The sequence below is a fragment of the Cydia pomonella genome, unplaced genomic scaffold, assembly GCF_033807575.1.
Source record: "Cydia pomonella isolate Wapato2018A unplaced genomic scaffold, ilCydPomo1 PGA_scaffold_215, whole genome shotgun sequence".
Taxonomy (NCBI): domain Eukaryota; kingdom Metazoa; phylum Arthropoda; class Insecta; order Lepidoptera; family Tortricidae; genus Cydia; species Cydia pomonella.
In genome coordinates this window covers 179,223-193,914 of record NW_026907855.1, presented here as the reverse complement: position 1 = coordinate 193,914, position 14,692 = coordinate 179,223, and the positions used below count along the sequence as shown (strand labels likewise).

General features: G+C 35.9%; 1 protein-coding gene across 3 annotated transcripts in view; it reads right to left on the bottom strand.

The window, feature by feature from the left end:
* The window catches only part of LOC133533914 (proton-coupled folate transporter-like), a 47,363-nt gene that overhangs the window by 21,727 nt on the left and 10,944 nt on the right, over positions 1-14,692 (bottom strand). For 2 of the 3 annotated variants that reach the window (XM_061872995.1, XM_061872994.1), the window contains exons 2-6: positions 9,310-10,511; positions 5,460-5,613; positions 3,974-4,075; positions 2,618-2,755; positions 1,952-2,035 (exon numbers count right to left, since the gene is read on the bottom strand). In XM_061872995.1, coding sequence (XP_061728979.1) covers positions 1,952-2,035; positions 2,618-2,755; positions 3,974-4,075; positions 5,460-5,613; positions 9,310-10,116 — 1,285 coding nt within the window. In that variant the 5' untranslated portion in view covers positions 10,117-10,511. Of the gene's footprint in view, positions 1-1,951; positions 2,036-2,617; positions 2,756-3,973; positions 4,076-5,459; positions 5,614-9,309; positions 10,512-11,865; positions 12,252-14,692 lie in introns of those variants that run through there. The other variant, XM_061872996.1, reaches the window with a different exon arrangement.

Genomic DNA, 14,692 nt, shown 5'->3' with positions numbered 1-14,692 from the left:
TCTTTTACTTGAATAACCTTTTCACTTTTAGTTACATGTATGGCGTGCCTAAAAATTATATTTTTATACATTTGAACTTCTAAACTAAGTAGTAGCTTACCATCAGGCCGGCCACCAACGTAGTATAAAAAATACCTACTTTCCACTTTTCTCTTTTGGTTATCTTATAGTTTTTGAGTAAAATAGCTGTGACATACGGACAGACAGATAGACAGACAGATGGACATGACGAAACTGTAAGGGTTTTTGCCATTTTGGCTACGGAACCATAAAATGCACACTGTAAATTTCAACTACCTAACCCACTCGTATTATAGATCAAAAATTCCTTTTCCGCAAGAAGTAAGTAAGCCAGTAAGTAGTTTATTTTTTGTACTTGTTAGACAATTCTATCTTAGTGTACCGAACTTAAAGGTTATTTTTTTTACTTTGAGAGCGCACCACCGACATTCTTAGTGGTGTACGCGTATTTCTCTATAGCTGAATGTTTGTAGATGATTATCTTATATCGATACTTTAAAATGTTGTGGTATTCCTAACAGCCATTTTAAATATCTTCTCTTTTAAACTTAAGTTTTTCATGCATTCCTGAAACGGAACAAGTCTATGATAGGATTGATGGGAGAAAATAATGCAAAAACGCGGCATTAAGCAAAATGATCATTTGTGATTCAGGGTTAATATCTATCGGGTATCACTGAACCCCAACGGATATATTTTTGCAATACAACACAAATGCACACCTCAATAGAAGAAAATAATACTGAAAAACAATAGGCCTGTCTACTCGCTAAGAAGCACTTAGGGCAGCTTGTGATGAGTCAATCTCTAAGTAATCTGCCTAGTTACCTACCTCAAAACGAGACCGCTTTTCCATACAAACGTAGTCCCCATTACGGATAATATTTTTACAGTACATATGTTGCTACTTTACCGCACTATTGCGAAAATTAGCATATTACGTTACTGTGTCGAACATTTAAAGAGCCATGTACTGTAAAACGTTGTACGATACATGTGCGAATAAGTAATTCGCAACTCGTGTCGATTTAAAACACTCCCTTCGGTCGTGTTTTAATTTATCGCCACTTGTTTCGAATTTCCTATTTTTCGCACTTGTATCGTAATGTACTATTACAAAGTTGGATGTAGAACGAAGGGAATATCAATATCCAGAGAGGAAAATGGGGACTATGTTTGTATGGAGAACCGGTCATCCCTTTTCCTTTTAATAGTTTAATATGCTTCGGCACATGATTATTTGAGACAATATACACGCATTGTATTTCCATTACCTTAAGCAGAGAACACGGTGGCTTCGAAAGAGTCTCGGGTCATGTGGAAATAAAGCTCTTCACATAATGTTGTGTAATTCTCCTTTTTCCGAAAGTGTCCGCGAAATGTCCAAATGCACAATTGCCCAGAGTATGCAGTATTCTCTTCATCAGCTATTATGGCAGCCAGGGCCAATATTTTGATTTTATTATTTATTTCTATATCGACTTGCTTCCCATCGAACCAATTTTTTCAATATGATTGACATTTGTGACATTTGTCATGAACAGTCCGTTATTTGGACGGCTCGGTGAGCTCGGACAGCCCGGCCCGGCCTGTCTCGCGCTCGGAGACTCAACGATAGTGTCAACGCATAGAGATACTATAATATAGAGATGATGGCCCGGTCGCCCCGGCCCCGGAACGGTCCGGCGACGGTGGCGCTCCTGAAAGTCCGTGTGACGGCTCGCTCCGGTCCGCCCCGGCCCGGTCCTGGCACTGTGTAGCGTGAGTCATCCTTTACTGAGCTTACTGCGGGACTTAGTCAATTTGTGTAATAATGTCCTATAATATTTATTTATTTATTTATATTTAAATTGAGTAAAGAAAGGAGGATACATAAAGTGCTTTACCCGCTATAGGAATATGGTATGACAATTTGTATATATATACCAACCTGTTTCATCTTTTTCCACCAATTTTGAAATAATGGACCGCAGCGATGTGAAGGTGCTCGCATTGAAAAATTCAACGACAGGAACTGTAACAGAATAAAGCAACCAATTTAAGATGCGATTTAAGTGCTATACTTTCAGCGAGTACTATAGGGAGCGTGCATGAACTGTAGGAGGCAGCACAGGAGCCGTGAGATTTTTGGCGCGAGGCGTAAATGTGATGTTTATTGTTCCGATGTAGCCCACAAGATGGCAGAACCTACTATGCACAAGAAAACACGTGACGTGTAAATGTACATGTTTATGGTTACGATTCAGAGCACAAGATGGCAGACCCTCCAACGCGCACGGTCCCTATACATTATGCCTGCAAATATAAAGCCTATTATCATAATGACACAATTGCCAAAAAAAGATAAGGCACGGTTTAAAAAAAAAGAGTAGCCTTACCACGACTGTCTTAGCAGTGTCAAACCCTTACCACGAGTTACTGACAGTGTCAAAACTGATATATACGCTAACAGACGTAACTTACTTTCTATGCATCTCGCTCGTACTCGCACATTAGTGTCATGGCAGGTGTCTATGGGCTACAGTAATTGCTTACCATCAGGCGGTTTGTCTGCTTGTTTGCCTCCTATATTATTAACAAACTTTGTGCTATTTACCCAGATACATCTCGATATCAGTGGTCACGAAGGCAATCCAAATGGAGCCGACGAATTTGCTCATGATGGAGATGGTGCAGAGCAACGAGTCTTCGACCTGAAGCTTCTTGCTCAGTACTGTTATTGTAAACATTGCACCTGCGAATAATAAACGGATACAATTTATTAAAGATTTATATAACTTTATTTACATATACATACTACATACACGGTGTTTCAAAGTCCGTTAATTTCAAGGTTAGATTCCGGAGCTTAAATTACGTAATTTTCTTAAAGAAACCGGTATTCTAATTAAATCCATTTCTGAGATAATCTATGATCTATAGTTATCTCATAATGTCCCTGTGACCGTATGCACTTGTCTTTGGGCATGTTTACATATTGATTAGTGCTTAGTATGATTTTATACATTTGCTACTAAACGTACTAGTAAGTAAGTACTATCTCGGATTTCTGTTTCTGTTTGAAAAACAGTCAGCGCGCTCCAGACTGCCTCTCTACCATTTGCGCTGACGTTGCCATTTGAATATGGGATGTAAAACCAATACTGAAGATTCAAATTCCTGTAACTCTATCTGACTAGAGCCCGGCAGCTCAAATCCAGCCGGTTGAATTCTCAGTGGAATTGTTCAGCCACTTATAAATTTATAATATAGAAGCACTTTTAATATAAACAAGGTTTTATTGTTGATTGCACCCGTGATTGCATTACTTTAAATAATTATTTTAGCATTACGATTTACTTTTGTTCTTTTGTTTTTTTATTATTATTTTTTTTTTCAAAAAATACTTATGACTATATACATACAAAAGCTTCCCCAAACATACAGTTTGTTGGCGAATAGTGCGCTCTCAATTATTATTATAATTAATACTCCATGCCTTATATCTGCCTCTGAATAGTTATACAGTTCCTTCTTCCTTCTTCCTCGCGTTGTCCCGGCATATTGCCACGGCTCATGGGAGCCTGGAGTTCGCTTGACAACTAATCCCAAGATTTGACGTAGGCACTAGTTTTTACGAAAGCGACTGCCATCTGACCTTCCAACCCAGAGGGTAAATTAGATTATTAGTTATTGTAGTATAAAGCATTAGCGTAGCCAGCCAGTCAACTACTTGTGTTGTTACTAACTAGGTACTTAGACAATGATATAAATTAATACTTAAATACATAGAAAACTTCCTGGACTCAGGAACAACTATCCCTGCTCATCGCACAAATAAATGCTCTTACCGGGATTTGAACCCAGGACCATCAGCTTCATAGGCAGAGCCAGTACCCACTGGACCAGACAGGTCGTCATTTTCATTAGTAATTATATATACTTCTTAATTCGAATATAGGATTATACTAACCAATAGAATGCAATACGATGGAGTAACTGGTGAAGACCCCGAATTTCACCATGTCCCAGTTGAGTTGGTTTCTCAAGTACAGGTAAAATACCGAGTGTTCCGCTGAAAATTACAAATATATCCTGATTAGTTAAAAAAAAAAAAAATTAAACAAGTGTTCATATTATTATAATTCTTTATTCGTATACATGTAACTACGTAGCGTTGATACCTACCGCCAAACGAGTTGTCTACACGCAAACTATTCGATGACAAGCCAGACATGGAGGCCCATTCTGACTTATCATTTTGTTATAGTTTTGATACGACCTTGACAATCGCGCGCTTGTCACGCACGACGTTCACTCCATTTTGTGAAGCCCAATCAGCGTGAGAGTCAGAATGGCGGGTGTACCTAAATAAAAATAAAAGAAAAGCATACCATATTTTTGTACCTAATTTGTACTATTTACTACGTCCGTTTGAATAATACAAATTAGGTACAAAAATATGTTATGGTTTTCATTTAATTTTATTTAGGTACACCCGCCATTCTGACTCTCACCAATCAGCGTCAGTGATCTCCTAGGGCGTATTTAATCAGGCTCATGGCTATGGCATGGATTTTACGGCTTGAAAATGAAGAATGATACCGAATTTGCATAAGCTACTTGTTTCTCGCTCATTGCTCAGGCTATGAAGTCCAACACACAAGCGTTTGTTGTGTTAAGAGCCCGCAGCAAGCTCGGCTTTTCATTTTAAAACGACGTGTTGGATTTTAATTAAACTTTGCAGATACAACATGAGGTATATATATGCCTGTAAATAGTTCATATCGTTCCAGCTTATAAAATAAACGAAATATAGCAAAAAACAAGTTTTGTATGAAAAATTTAAATTTGATGTTTTTTTTATTATGGCATCTGAAGCCATGTTATCTAATTACAGGCATAGACATATCTTATCCCTATTTTAGGTACAAAGTTTCAGAGCAATCTAGCTAATCGTTTTAAAATAAGAGAGTAACTGTACGTTTTTCTACTCGTCGACTGTAAGTAATGGTTGAATTAAGATTTCGTATACCAAACTATAATTGCGTACTTTTCATGTATAAAATAAAATATAAAATTTCTTTCGACAAGCTGTAGTCAACTATATAAAAAAATAACCAATCACGTGCCGCCGCGCTCCTATAGAACGGGGGATGGGCGGGCGGTGGCTCGCGCGTTGATATCTTTTTGGTCTACTTAGATACTTATAAATTTTCATTACTTATTTAGGATTTATAGTAATAAAAATATTATTTTTGATGACTCGTAGAAAAAGTATTATGTACAATACTAATATAATCGAGCTTTTCAAATTCGTACCTCACTTAGGCAACTCAGCAAGCTTCGTTGCCTAAACACAGTACTCGACTGAAAAGCTCTCTATTATACCACGATTGTATAAAATACTATTGTATAGAGAACCGAGCTTGCTGCAGATTCTTAAGGATTTTACTTACACATGCTAGGTCCGTAAAGTATGAAAACGCAGAACAGCGTGAGGAGTACTTTCGTTCTGCCATTGCCTTCGCGTTGCCGATAGGCCACAACCACTGTGTCTGATACATGTGTTACATCGAAGAAGGACACGTTCACTTGTTTTTCTCGTTCAATCTGTTGGAAAAAAAGTTTAAAAAAAATTATGTGTAGATTTATACTCGGTTCTTTTTACTCAACCAAGTACTCGTGTCAATATAACGATTATAATATTGTGTGATTGATTGCATATGACCATCTACCTTTTTATCGAACACATGACATTTTACCGAACAAATCATATTTATTTTGGTCTCTAATAGTAGATTGTGCAACAAGGGCATAAAGCGATCCATTTGTAATAGAACCAATATAGTCGAGGATAAAAATGGACATTTATGCCTGAGTTATACCAAAGTAACACACTCTGCTTTTCACTTCGATTGCCAGGAAATTATACAAAATACAAATATATTCAATATTCCAGGTTATTTCGCCGTATTTTTTCAAGACTTAAGAAAATCGTACTCAGGCTAGTCGGGGGTGCGCGAGCGGGGGCAGTTTGTATGGCAGATTTTGGACTTATATTTGGCATAATAAGAAATTTTATGTAGCTTACATCCGACTTAAATGTCAATTTTACGAGCATGAGATGGAAAATTATTATTTTATTTTGTGCCAATAATATTAATATAGGTATAATTGACAAGATGTTGCATATTGTCAGGAATAATGTAATACGAGTAATTAAAACTCGAATTTAAAACAAGACCCGACAATTTATAATCATAGAAGTAGTGCACGCTTTTATGTAGGCCTAATTATTTATGTTTACTATTTCCGAATACGTTATGAATCAAAGGGCGCCTATAATTTGAATCAATGTTATAGTAGGGAAAAATAAACAAAATTATCAATCTTATGTCATTAACCAACACAAGTGCATAGTCATTGTCCTAACAGACAAATGTAATAGATATCTAAAGTAAATACTCGTTCATGACAATTGTTTATTTCCTCAAATTTGGTGTGAAACTGCTAAGTTTATTTCAAACTCCACATTGTTCTTAAAATAACTTTAAATAGAAAATAAGTTTTGGGAAAAAAACATTTTTGGTACAGGCTTTTATCGCTTACTGTACTTTTCTTTCCACAGGCAACTAATACTCTTTTAATCCCTTCTAAAAACCCCAAATACAATTAGGTTGCGTTGTTTTATCACAGACTTCCTATGGCCACCTCCTGTCGCCATCATCAGATCTGCTCGATGGTACCATAATGTCACCTCACTTACATATGTGTGGAAATTTTCAGCTTAATTGGAAACCGGGAAGTGAGTCAAATTTATCTTGCAAGATTTGACATTAAGGTCTGATTTTTGAATCATGAGATAAAGTCATGTCAGATAAATATGCCACTCTCTTTTTCTTCTTGTATGTGAAAGAAAGGGAGCGCGCTATATATATATCTGACAGATAACTTTATCTGATAATTGAAAAATCAGACCTAAAGACGTAATATTTGATATTTGACGTTGTCGTCATGCGCGCTGTATAGATCGTGTCATCCACGAAGACGCATGCCTTGACTCGTAACGTCATGTTTTTAAAGTTCAGATTTGACAAATCTGCGCGTCATCGTGGATGACACGTACTATACAGTCGAGTCGCTCGCGGCACAATTCCCGTAGGATCATTTTTGAGCTTTAGACAGACTTCTATAGAGTTATTTTAGTCATTGTTTCAGAATGACTCGGTCATTCGAATAACGAGGTATAGTCAGCATCAATCGTAACGGATGAAACAGCGCACCAAAAGTATCTGCCACCGTGGAATACTTTTACAAATAGAGATATATCTCTGCAGCTCTCGTTCAAAAGTATCTGTCACAATCTAATTGTTTTACATATAAATCTTTTTGATTTTGCTTAAAACTTTTACTTGACGAGAAGTCTGATCCGCTAATTTTGATACTGATCCTCATTGATAAAGATAAAGATAGTTTATTATTCAAGTAGGCATATTACAATGCGCTTATGAATGTCAAATAAAGCTACACCGGCTCTAACCCTAACACTACTGCCTTGAGAAGATGTTAATTCCCCGGTCGTTGGCCGAATGACCGAGTCATTCATAGGATATATAAGTTCAAGTGTGAAATGTATACAATATTAATCACCGAGAAAAACACAGTCACCTCATTAATCCATTTCTATTGTTGTTTTAAGAAGACAATAAAAGTAAATCACTTATAAAGCCTGTCCAATAATATATGATCACGCGCCATATTGCGGAATTTAATTGGAACTACATTTTTTATACTAAACTGAACTGAACAACTTAATTATTATTAATCAATTAATCGAATCAATTCAATTAATCATTTATCAATATATTGTTGACATTGACGTTTTATGTTCTTAGATTGATAAGATTTAAATTAATTTATTTTAATTGTTATTATATAAAATGGTATTATTATGTTGCCTAATACTCTAGAATAGAATATGTAGAATAATAATATTGTGTGCCCTTACAGGGTGTCATGATCTAACTTTATATAATGTAACACCTATTATATACATGAAAATACAGTATTTAATAAATTGAAATTGAAATTGAACTGTCACCCTATATATGAGACACAACAGCGCCCTCTTGACAACGATCATATATTTCTGGTCGGGCTTTATTTGCAGTGTCCTCTAGACGTCATTAATATCATTATCGTAGGTATAGGTTATTGATGGCAATTTAGTTTAATTACCGTTAATACTTTCAATTGTTTTAGAGATAACACTACTCACCCCTTTTGAAATTCAGACATAATCGCATTATGCACCTTATTGTTTAGGTATTTAAATAATATAAGACCTCTGAGCGGCCATTTTGAACGTGAAAGTACTCGCTAGTGGCTAAAATAAACACTATCCAGGCTCAGTATAAATGGAGTATAATTAAAATTGCGTGGGTGAGAGGAAAGTCAAAACAAAAGATATTTTTCTTTACAAAAAGCTAATACTGTTCTAAGTGTTCTTACATTTCTAAAAATATATAATAAAAGACTATTCCGCTTTGGTAAAAAAATATATGTACGTTATCTATTTTATGGCATGCTACTCAATTTCAAATTTTAGGGTTGACTATTTAAAGGTCCATTTCTACGTAGGTTTGTATATAAGGGATAATAAGACGTTTTGGATGCGTATCTTTTTGCTATCTATTTGAAGGTACAAATAGAGGCAAAACTGCACCAAAAATTATAAAAAACAACCACTAGGTGTGGTGCCTTTTGCCCAGTAATGAGCATTTGATAATAATTGAACAAATATTAAACTCTTAAAATGTACTTAATGGTAATAACATTCGTAGACCTCCGAGATGTCGGACATGGATGTCGAACCACGCGGCCGCAGAGGATATGATAGTTTTTCATACATTTTATTTTAGCTTAGTATCGAAGTTTATCTAATAGTAAATACACAATAAAAACCCGTTATGAATATTGCAGTTAATGGGAATTAGTGTTGGGAAAATATACGTACCTAACTAAATTACATCACAATTTTATTATAAATTATATCATGGGCATTTAGTGATTCATATTTTAGGATTTGAAAGTTAGGTTATTCTTTATTTTTTCTTTAGAAAAATTTAGTTTTTTATATTTTTTTCGATAAAATCTATAATTTATTATTTTATTTGGGCGACTTCGGGAACCAATGGTGAAGTTAGGGTTTCCTTAGGTAGATACTTTTGCCAACCCATTGTTTTATGAACTGTGATATTGATAATGGCGTTTGAACATTATAAAGGTATCTACAACAACACTTACCACAGGTAGGCCTTTGTCTCGTAACCACTGTTCGGGCTCTTTTAAGCAAAAACATCCGTATGCAAGAATTACAATGAACGCCACCAAAGTCACACTGAAAATACCGTAGTATCCCATGTTCTTCAATAAATATCCACTTATACCGATCCCAAGAGGGAGACCAGCTGTCATACAGAAGTTAACAAGACCCACTCGAAATGTCCTCGTTTCCACTGAAGTGATGTCACTGATATAACTGAATACGCCTAGAAACATAGTCACCCAACTGCCGGTAAATGCAGGGAATATAGTCTCCATCAACACAGTAATTTCAACCGGAATTTCGTAGAAGAAGTATACGTTGATCAGGTTACTGATAGATGTCAGTATTTCTCCGAGAATGGGAAGCAAGATACATATTTTCCGTTTTCCTGTTCTATCACTCCAAGCTCCTAAAAATATTATGATGATACACGGAATCGCTGTTTGCACCAGTCCTCTCCAAATATCGATAGACGAGATCAGTTTCTGAACCTCTTGTTCGTAAAATGTGTAGTTATTGCTAGTTTTCTTTACCAGAGCGTCACAGATTTCATCACCAAAACCCTTATTGACTCTGCAAGCTTTATCTAAATTAAAATTTCCCATTGCAAACCTGGAGATCACGCTTGGTATAATAAGTCCTGCTAGCATAGGTTCGACAGTTATGTTGTCTTTGATATATCCAAGCTTTTCTTTGAACGTTTTATCTTTGAACTGTACATTTTTTGGCTCACGTAATGGATCATCTTCTAATTTTTCTGTCGATTTATTCTTTTCTTCTGCCATCGTATTGTGGTATGTTATGAACTGCTTATTATCTATCACTACTCTTTCGAGTGTTGTATTGTATGCCGGCACATTATTGACTGATTAGCTAGTTCGATATCAATTGCTTACTTAGAGTCGGAGATAATTATAGTTCTCCCTTTGATAGCAAGATTTGTTTTACAAATACTCGTACGCTACTTACTAATGATAATTATGAACGCATTATTGCGATGTACCTTTCCGTTGATAATGTTGTTACCCTTTGTATTTAACAATACATGCCTTTTATTTCATTAGATAATGAAAGCACGTGTTTGGTATTTGTCAAGTAGTGAAGTGTTATTTGTTTTATTATTATAATGCCCGTTTTCCTTGTAGAATGAACTACATCTCAGTTTTATATACCTAATTATCTGAAACAAAAAATAAAGCCAAGTTAATAACGCTAATCTAATCGCACAAAAATTCTATACGTGTTGTTTACAAAATTCGCACATTCTTATTTATATATTTCCAATAATTAGACTAAAATAAGCGATCAAAGTAACTTTTTTTATTAGGAACTGTAAACTGCGACCCAATTAGTTAATGAGACATACAAGAAAACAAGGTATTTAGTATAAGTATATAGGACATCACGTGACGATGCATCGTCAGACATTCACAGTTTTTTTTTAACTCCTTGAAGGAATGTACCCTTAAAATTAATATAAGGGTGCATTCTCAGGAATAAGATTAAGATTAAGCTACTTGGATTAAGTTACTTTCTCAAAGATTGCTACGGTTACATTTCGGTGATTACCAATATGTTCGAATTGATATTGATATGTCAAAGTTTTAAATTATTTGGTTAAGTTAAATAGCATGCCAAAGTTACAACAACGCTATACACCGTGTTTTTATTGAATTTCGTTAACTTCGGGGTATCGGTAAGTACGTTTAAGGAAACTAAATGGCATAGTTAATTTTCAAAAAAAAATTTTTTTTTTTTTACTGTTTTTATTTTTATAAAAAGTTACTAAATGTTGCATATAGCCTTGTTGTAACACGGGCATTACATTTAACTCAACCAAACAATTGAAAACTGTGACATATCAATGTCATTTCGAACGTCGATCGTCCGAGATAGTACTTACGTTTAGTAGCAAATGTATGAACTCGCACTAAACACTAATCAATAAGTAAACAGGCCCTAAGGCAAGTGTACACGCTCGTAAGGGCCTTATAAAATAAAAATTAATGAATGATTATCTCCGAAATGGAGTTAATTAGAATATCGGTGTCTTTGAGAAAGTTACTTAATTTAAGCTCAGGAATGCACCCTCGAAATTAACGCAAATCAAAAAAAACACGGTGTATAATAAATACACGTTGGTGCAAACATGCAAGTTACAAAAGAGTAAATTAGTAATTTAGGTATTTACAAGTAACTCGTGAATTTGATCACGGAAAACCGTCGGGGAAAAAAATTGAGGAACTATTTAGGAAGCGCAAATAAAATTATGGTTAGTTACACTGTTAGCGATATATATTTTATGTTAAAAATTATATTTACTTTACATTACTATAATGACAAGCTTCACAGCCGGGTAATTGTTCATGGCAGTTGCAAATGTATTCCTGAGGGCCTACCGCGAACACCGAAGTTCACCAATTGTGGGCATCTTTCTCTGTCACTCTATTTACGCCTTAATTGGGGTAAAAGAGAAAGATGTCCGCAATTTGCGAACTTCGGTGTTCGCGGTAGGCCCTCTGGCCGTTGCTCACCTGTGTCATTGCATATCATTAAACTGTGCATCCAACTAGAACGTTCGTATCATGGTGTGTTATAACCGCGATAATCAAAGTTCATCAATTGCGAGCATTTTTCTCCGTCACTCTAATTACGAGAGTAAAAGAGAAAGATCCCGCAATTTGCGAATTTCATTTTTTCACCACATTTGACGTGTTGCCTCTCTGTCGTACTTGTAAATTCGTACGTAGGTGTAACAGGGATACAACACGTCGAACGTGGTTCCCGGTTGGCCCCCTGAACTGTAGTTGCAGTTTGTACCAAAACGCAAGTCAGCCGAACGGACAGGAACGGAATTGGAACATTTGGAATATTACATTGATTTGACACCATTAGTTTCGTTTAGTTTCAGTTCATGTTAAAATTATTCCTAACCTAAAATAAAAAGGAAAATGTTATTATTTTTATGTAAAGTAATTAAATATTGCATATAGCGTTGTGGAAACACGGGTATTACATTAAACTCAACGAAACAATTGAAAACTGTGACATATCAATTTCATTTCGAACATTGAACGTCTGATATAGTACTTACGTTTAATAGCAATAATCAATATGTAAATAGGCCCTAAGGCAAGTATACACGCTTGTAAGGGCCTTATTAGATAAAAATAAATTACTTATTATCTCCGAAATGGAGTAATTTTCAAAATGATAATTCAAACAATACAAAATAAAAACTAAAAATTCATAAGTTAAAAAAGTATTTAGAATTACCGTCAGTTTAGAAATTAGAAAATAGGCAGTGGTCGGCATGAGCCGAGAGCGCCCGAAAAGTCCAGTGTCACCCCAGTGGTTGTAGCAGTGTCACATTTATATCGCCATGCCTGTCACGTTCTAACAAGTGCGTAAGTGCGAAAGTGACAGGCATAGTGACAAGCGATAAAAATCCTTCCTTGCTACCGCCGCAGCACTGGTATTGGGTAATATTGAAAACTGCGAGCGGGGTAGATAATATATTTATAAATACGGAAGGTGGAGATAAGGAACGAAATCTCCATGTACCAAAAAGTGTCATCAAAAAACTTTAAATAGGTGGCGCTACAATACCTAGAGTACTTGAACAAAAAAATCTAATAATAGGCAGCGCAATTCACTCCGTCAATAACGCCTAGGTTCTTAGCTACTCTAGCGCTACTCTGGAGAGATTTGGAACTATTATTTATAGCTGACAGCTGGACACTTTTGCAACAGTTCTACCATAAGAGATGCCACTCCTCTTAATTCCACACTCCATATTTATAGAGAATACGAGTAGATAACTGTCAGTGTCAGATAAGCGTCTGTCATGTAAACTATTTTTTTAGTAAAAAGTGTACTAGTTTCTTGCGGTTCGAGCGCCATCTTGATAGTCACGCCTCGTGATTAATTACTTTGTTTTTGCTCATTAATATTGTTTAAAGTTTAATATCGATAGCTTATATACAGTAAACTAATGTGATAGTGTTCAGTGAATGGAGAATTAATCCTGAAACGCGTTTAACCACCATTTCGCCGGTAGTCAACGTGCTACTTGTAAAGTCCAGCTATTGCTTTACAAGAGCTGATAAAATCACCGTACACTGTCTTGTATTAACAGTACAATTTTAGACGTATTTAAAGGTCCTAAGACCTTGATTCTGGCGAAATAGTCCCACTGGACTTAAGCCATATATTTAAAAAAGAAGAAGAAGTGTAATGTCATTTGACAATTCCATTTTATTCCAATGACAATGTCATTCTCACTGATTGTGTGGCCTGCAATAGGCGATGGTTGATCCAATTGTCGTAAAGCAGTCAAATCCAATCTAGTCTTTTGTGTGGGACCTTTTGTACGCGCAACCAACTCGCTTCACTATTATAGGTCTCGGGCAACAGAACATAATGTCACGTGGAAGATATTCTAGAAATATAAGGTTTTTTTTTTAAATACTACGTCGGTGGCAAACAAGCATACGGCCCGCCTGGTGGTAAGCAGTCACCGTAGTCTATGTACGCCTGCAACTCGAGTTACATGCGTGTTGCCGACCCCAAACCCGCTCCTCCCCCCCCCTCTCGTTGAGCTCTGGCAACCTTACTCACCGGCAGGAACACAACACTATGAGTAGGGTCTAGTGTTATTTGGCTGCTGTTTTCTGTAAGGTACAGGTACTTAGCCAGATGGGCTCTGCTCTAGATCTGGAATGACATCCACTGGCTGTGCCCCACCACACAAAGCGAGATGACATTCACAATGCCCATACCTCTCTTTTGGACGTAGTTTAAGGACGTACCCGGGTCTGGGTGCTAATAAATTACTTGCGCACCGATATTTTAAGAGATGGGACTTTACATTAAATAGAAATTAAGAAAACTTTACATATGAATGTTTTGTTTTTATTTACCAAACAAAACAAATACATTACTCATCTAACTAAAAATAATGACACGTGCATTTAACCGACAAGATGTTTAACACTTTTTGTCATGTCTACAATTGTTTGTCTTAAATGACATAATTTTCGTAAAGATGGGCATTACGAGCACTACGAATGGGGCCAGTACATTGGTGACAAATCGCAAAACGACTGCACAACTCATCAACCAATCACTTTGTGGTATTTGTATGCACACCAACCGAGAATATTCAGTCGGAATTATATGAAAGTGCCTATCATTACTTTTGAAATCATTGATTCAGGTAATGATGCTTAGTGCAGCAAGGTACAAATACAAAATGTATGAAAACCATCTGTAAACAATAGCATTGTATGTACAAGTGTGTTGCCTCTGAATTGATAGTGATCTGTAAATAAGTACTTTAATTACTTTATGATATATTAT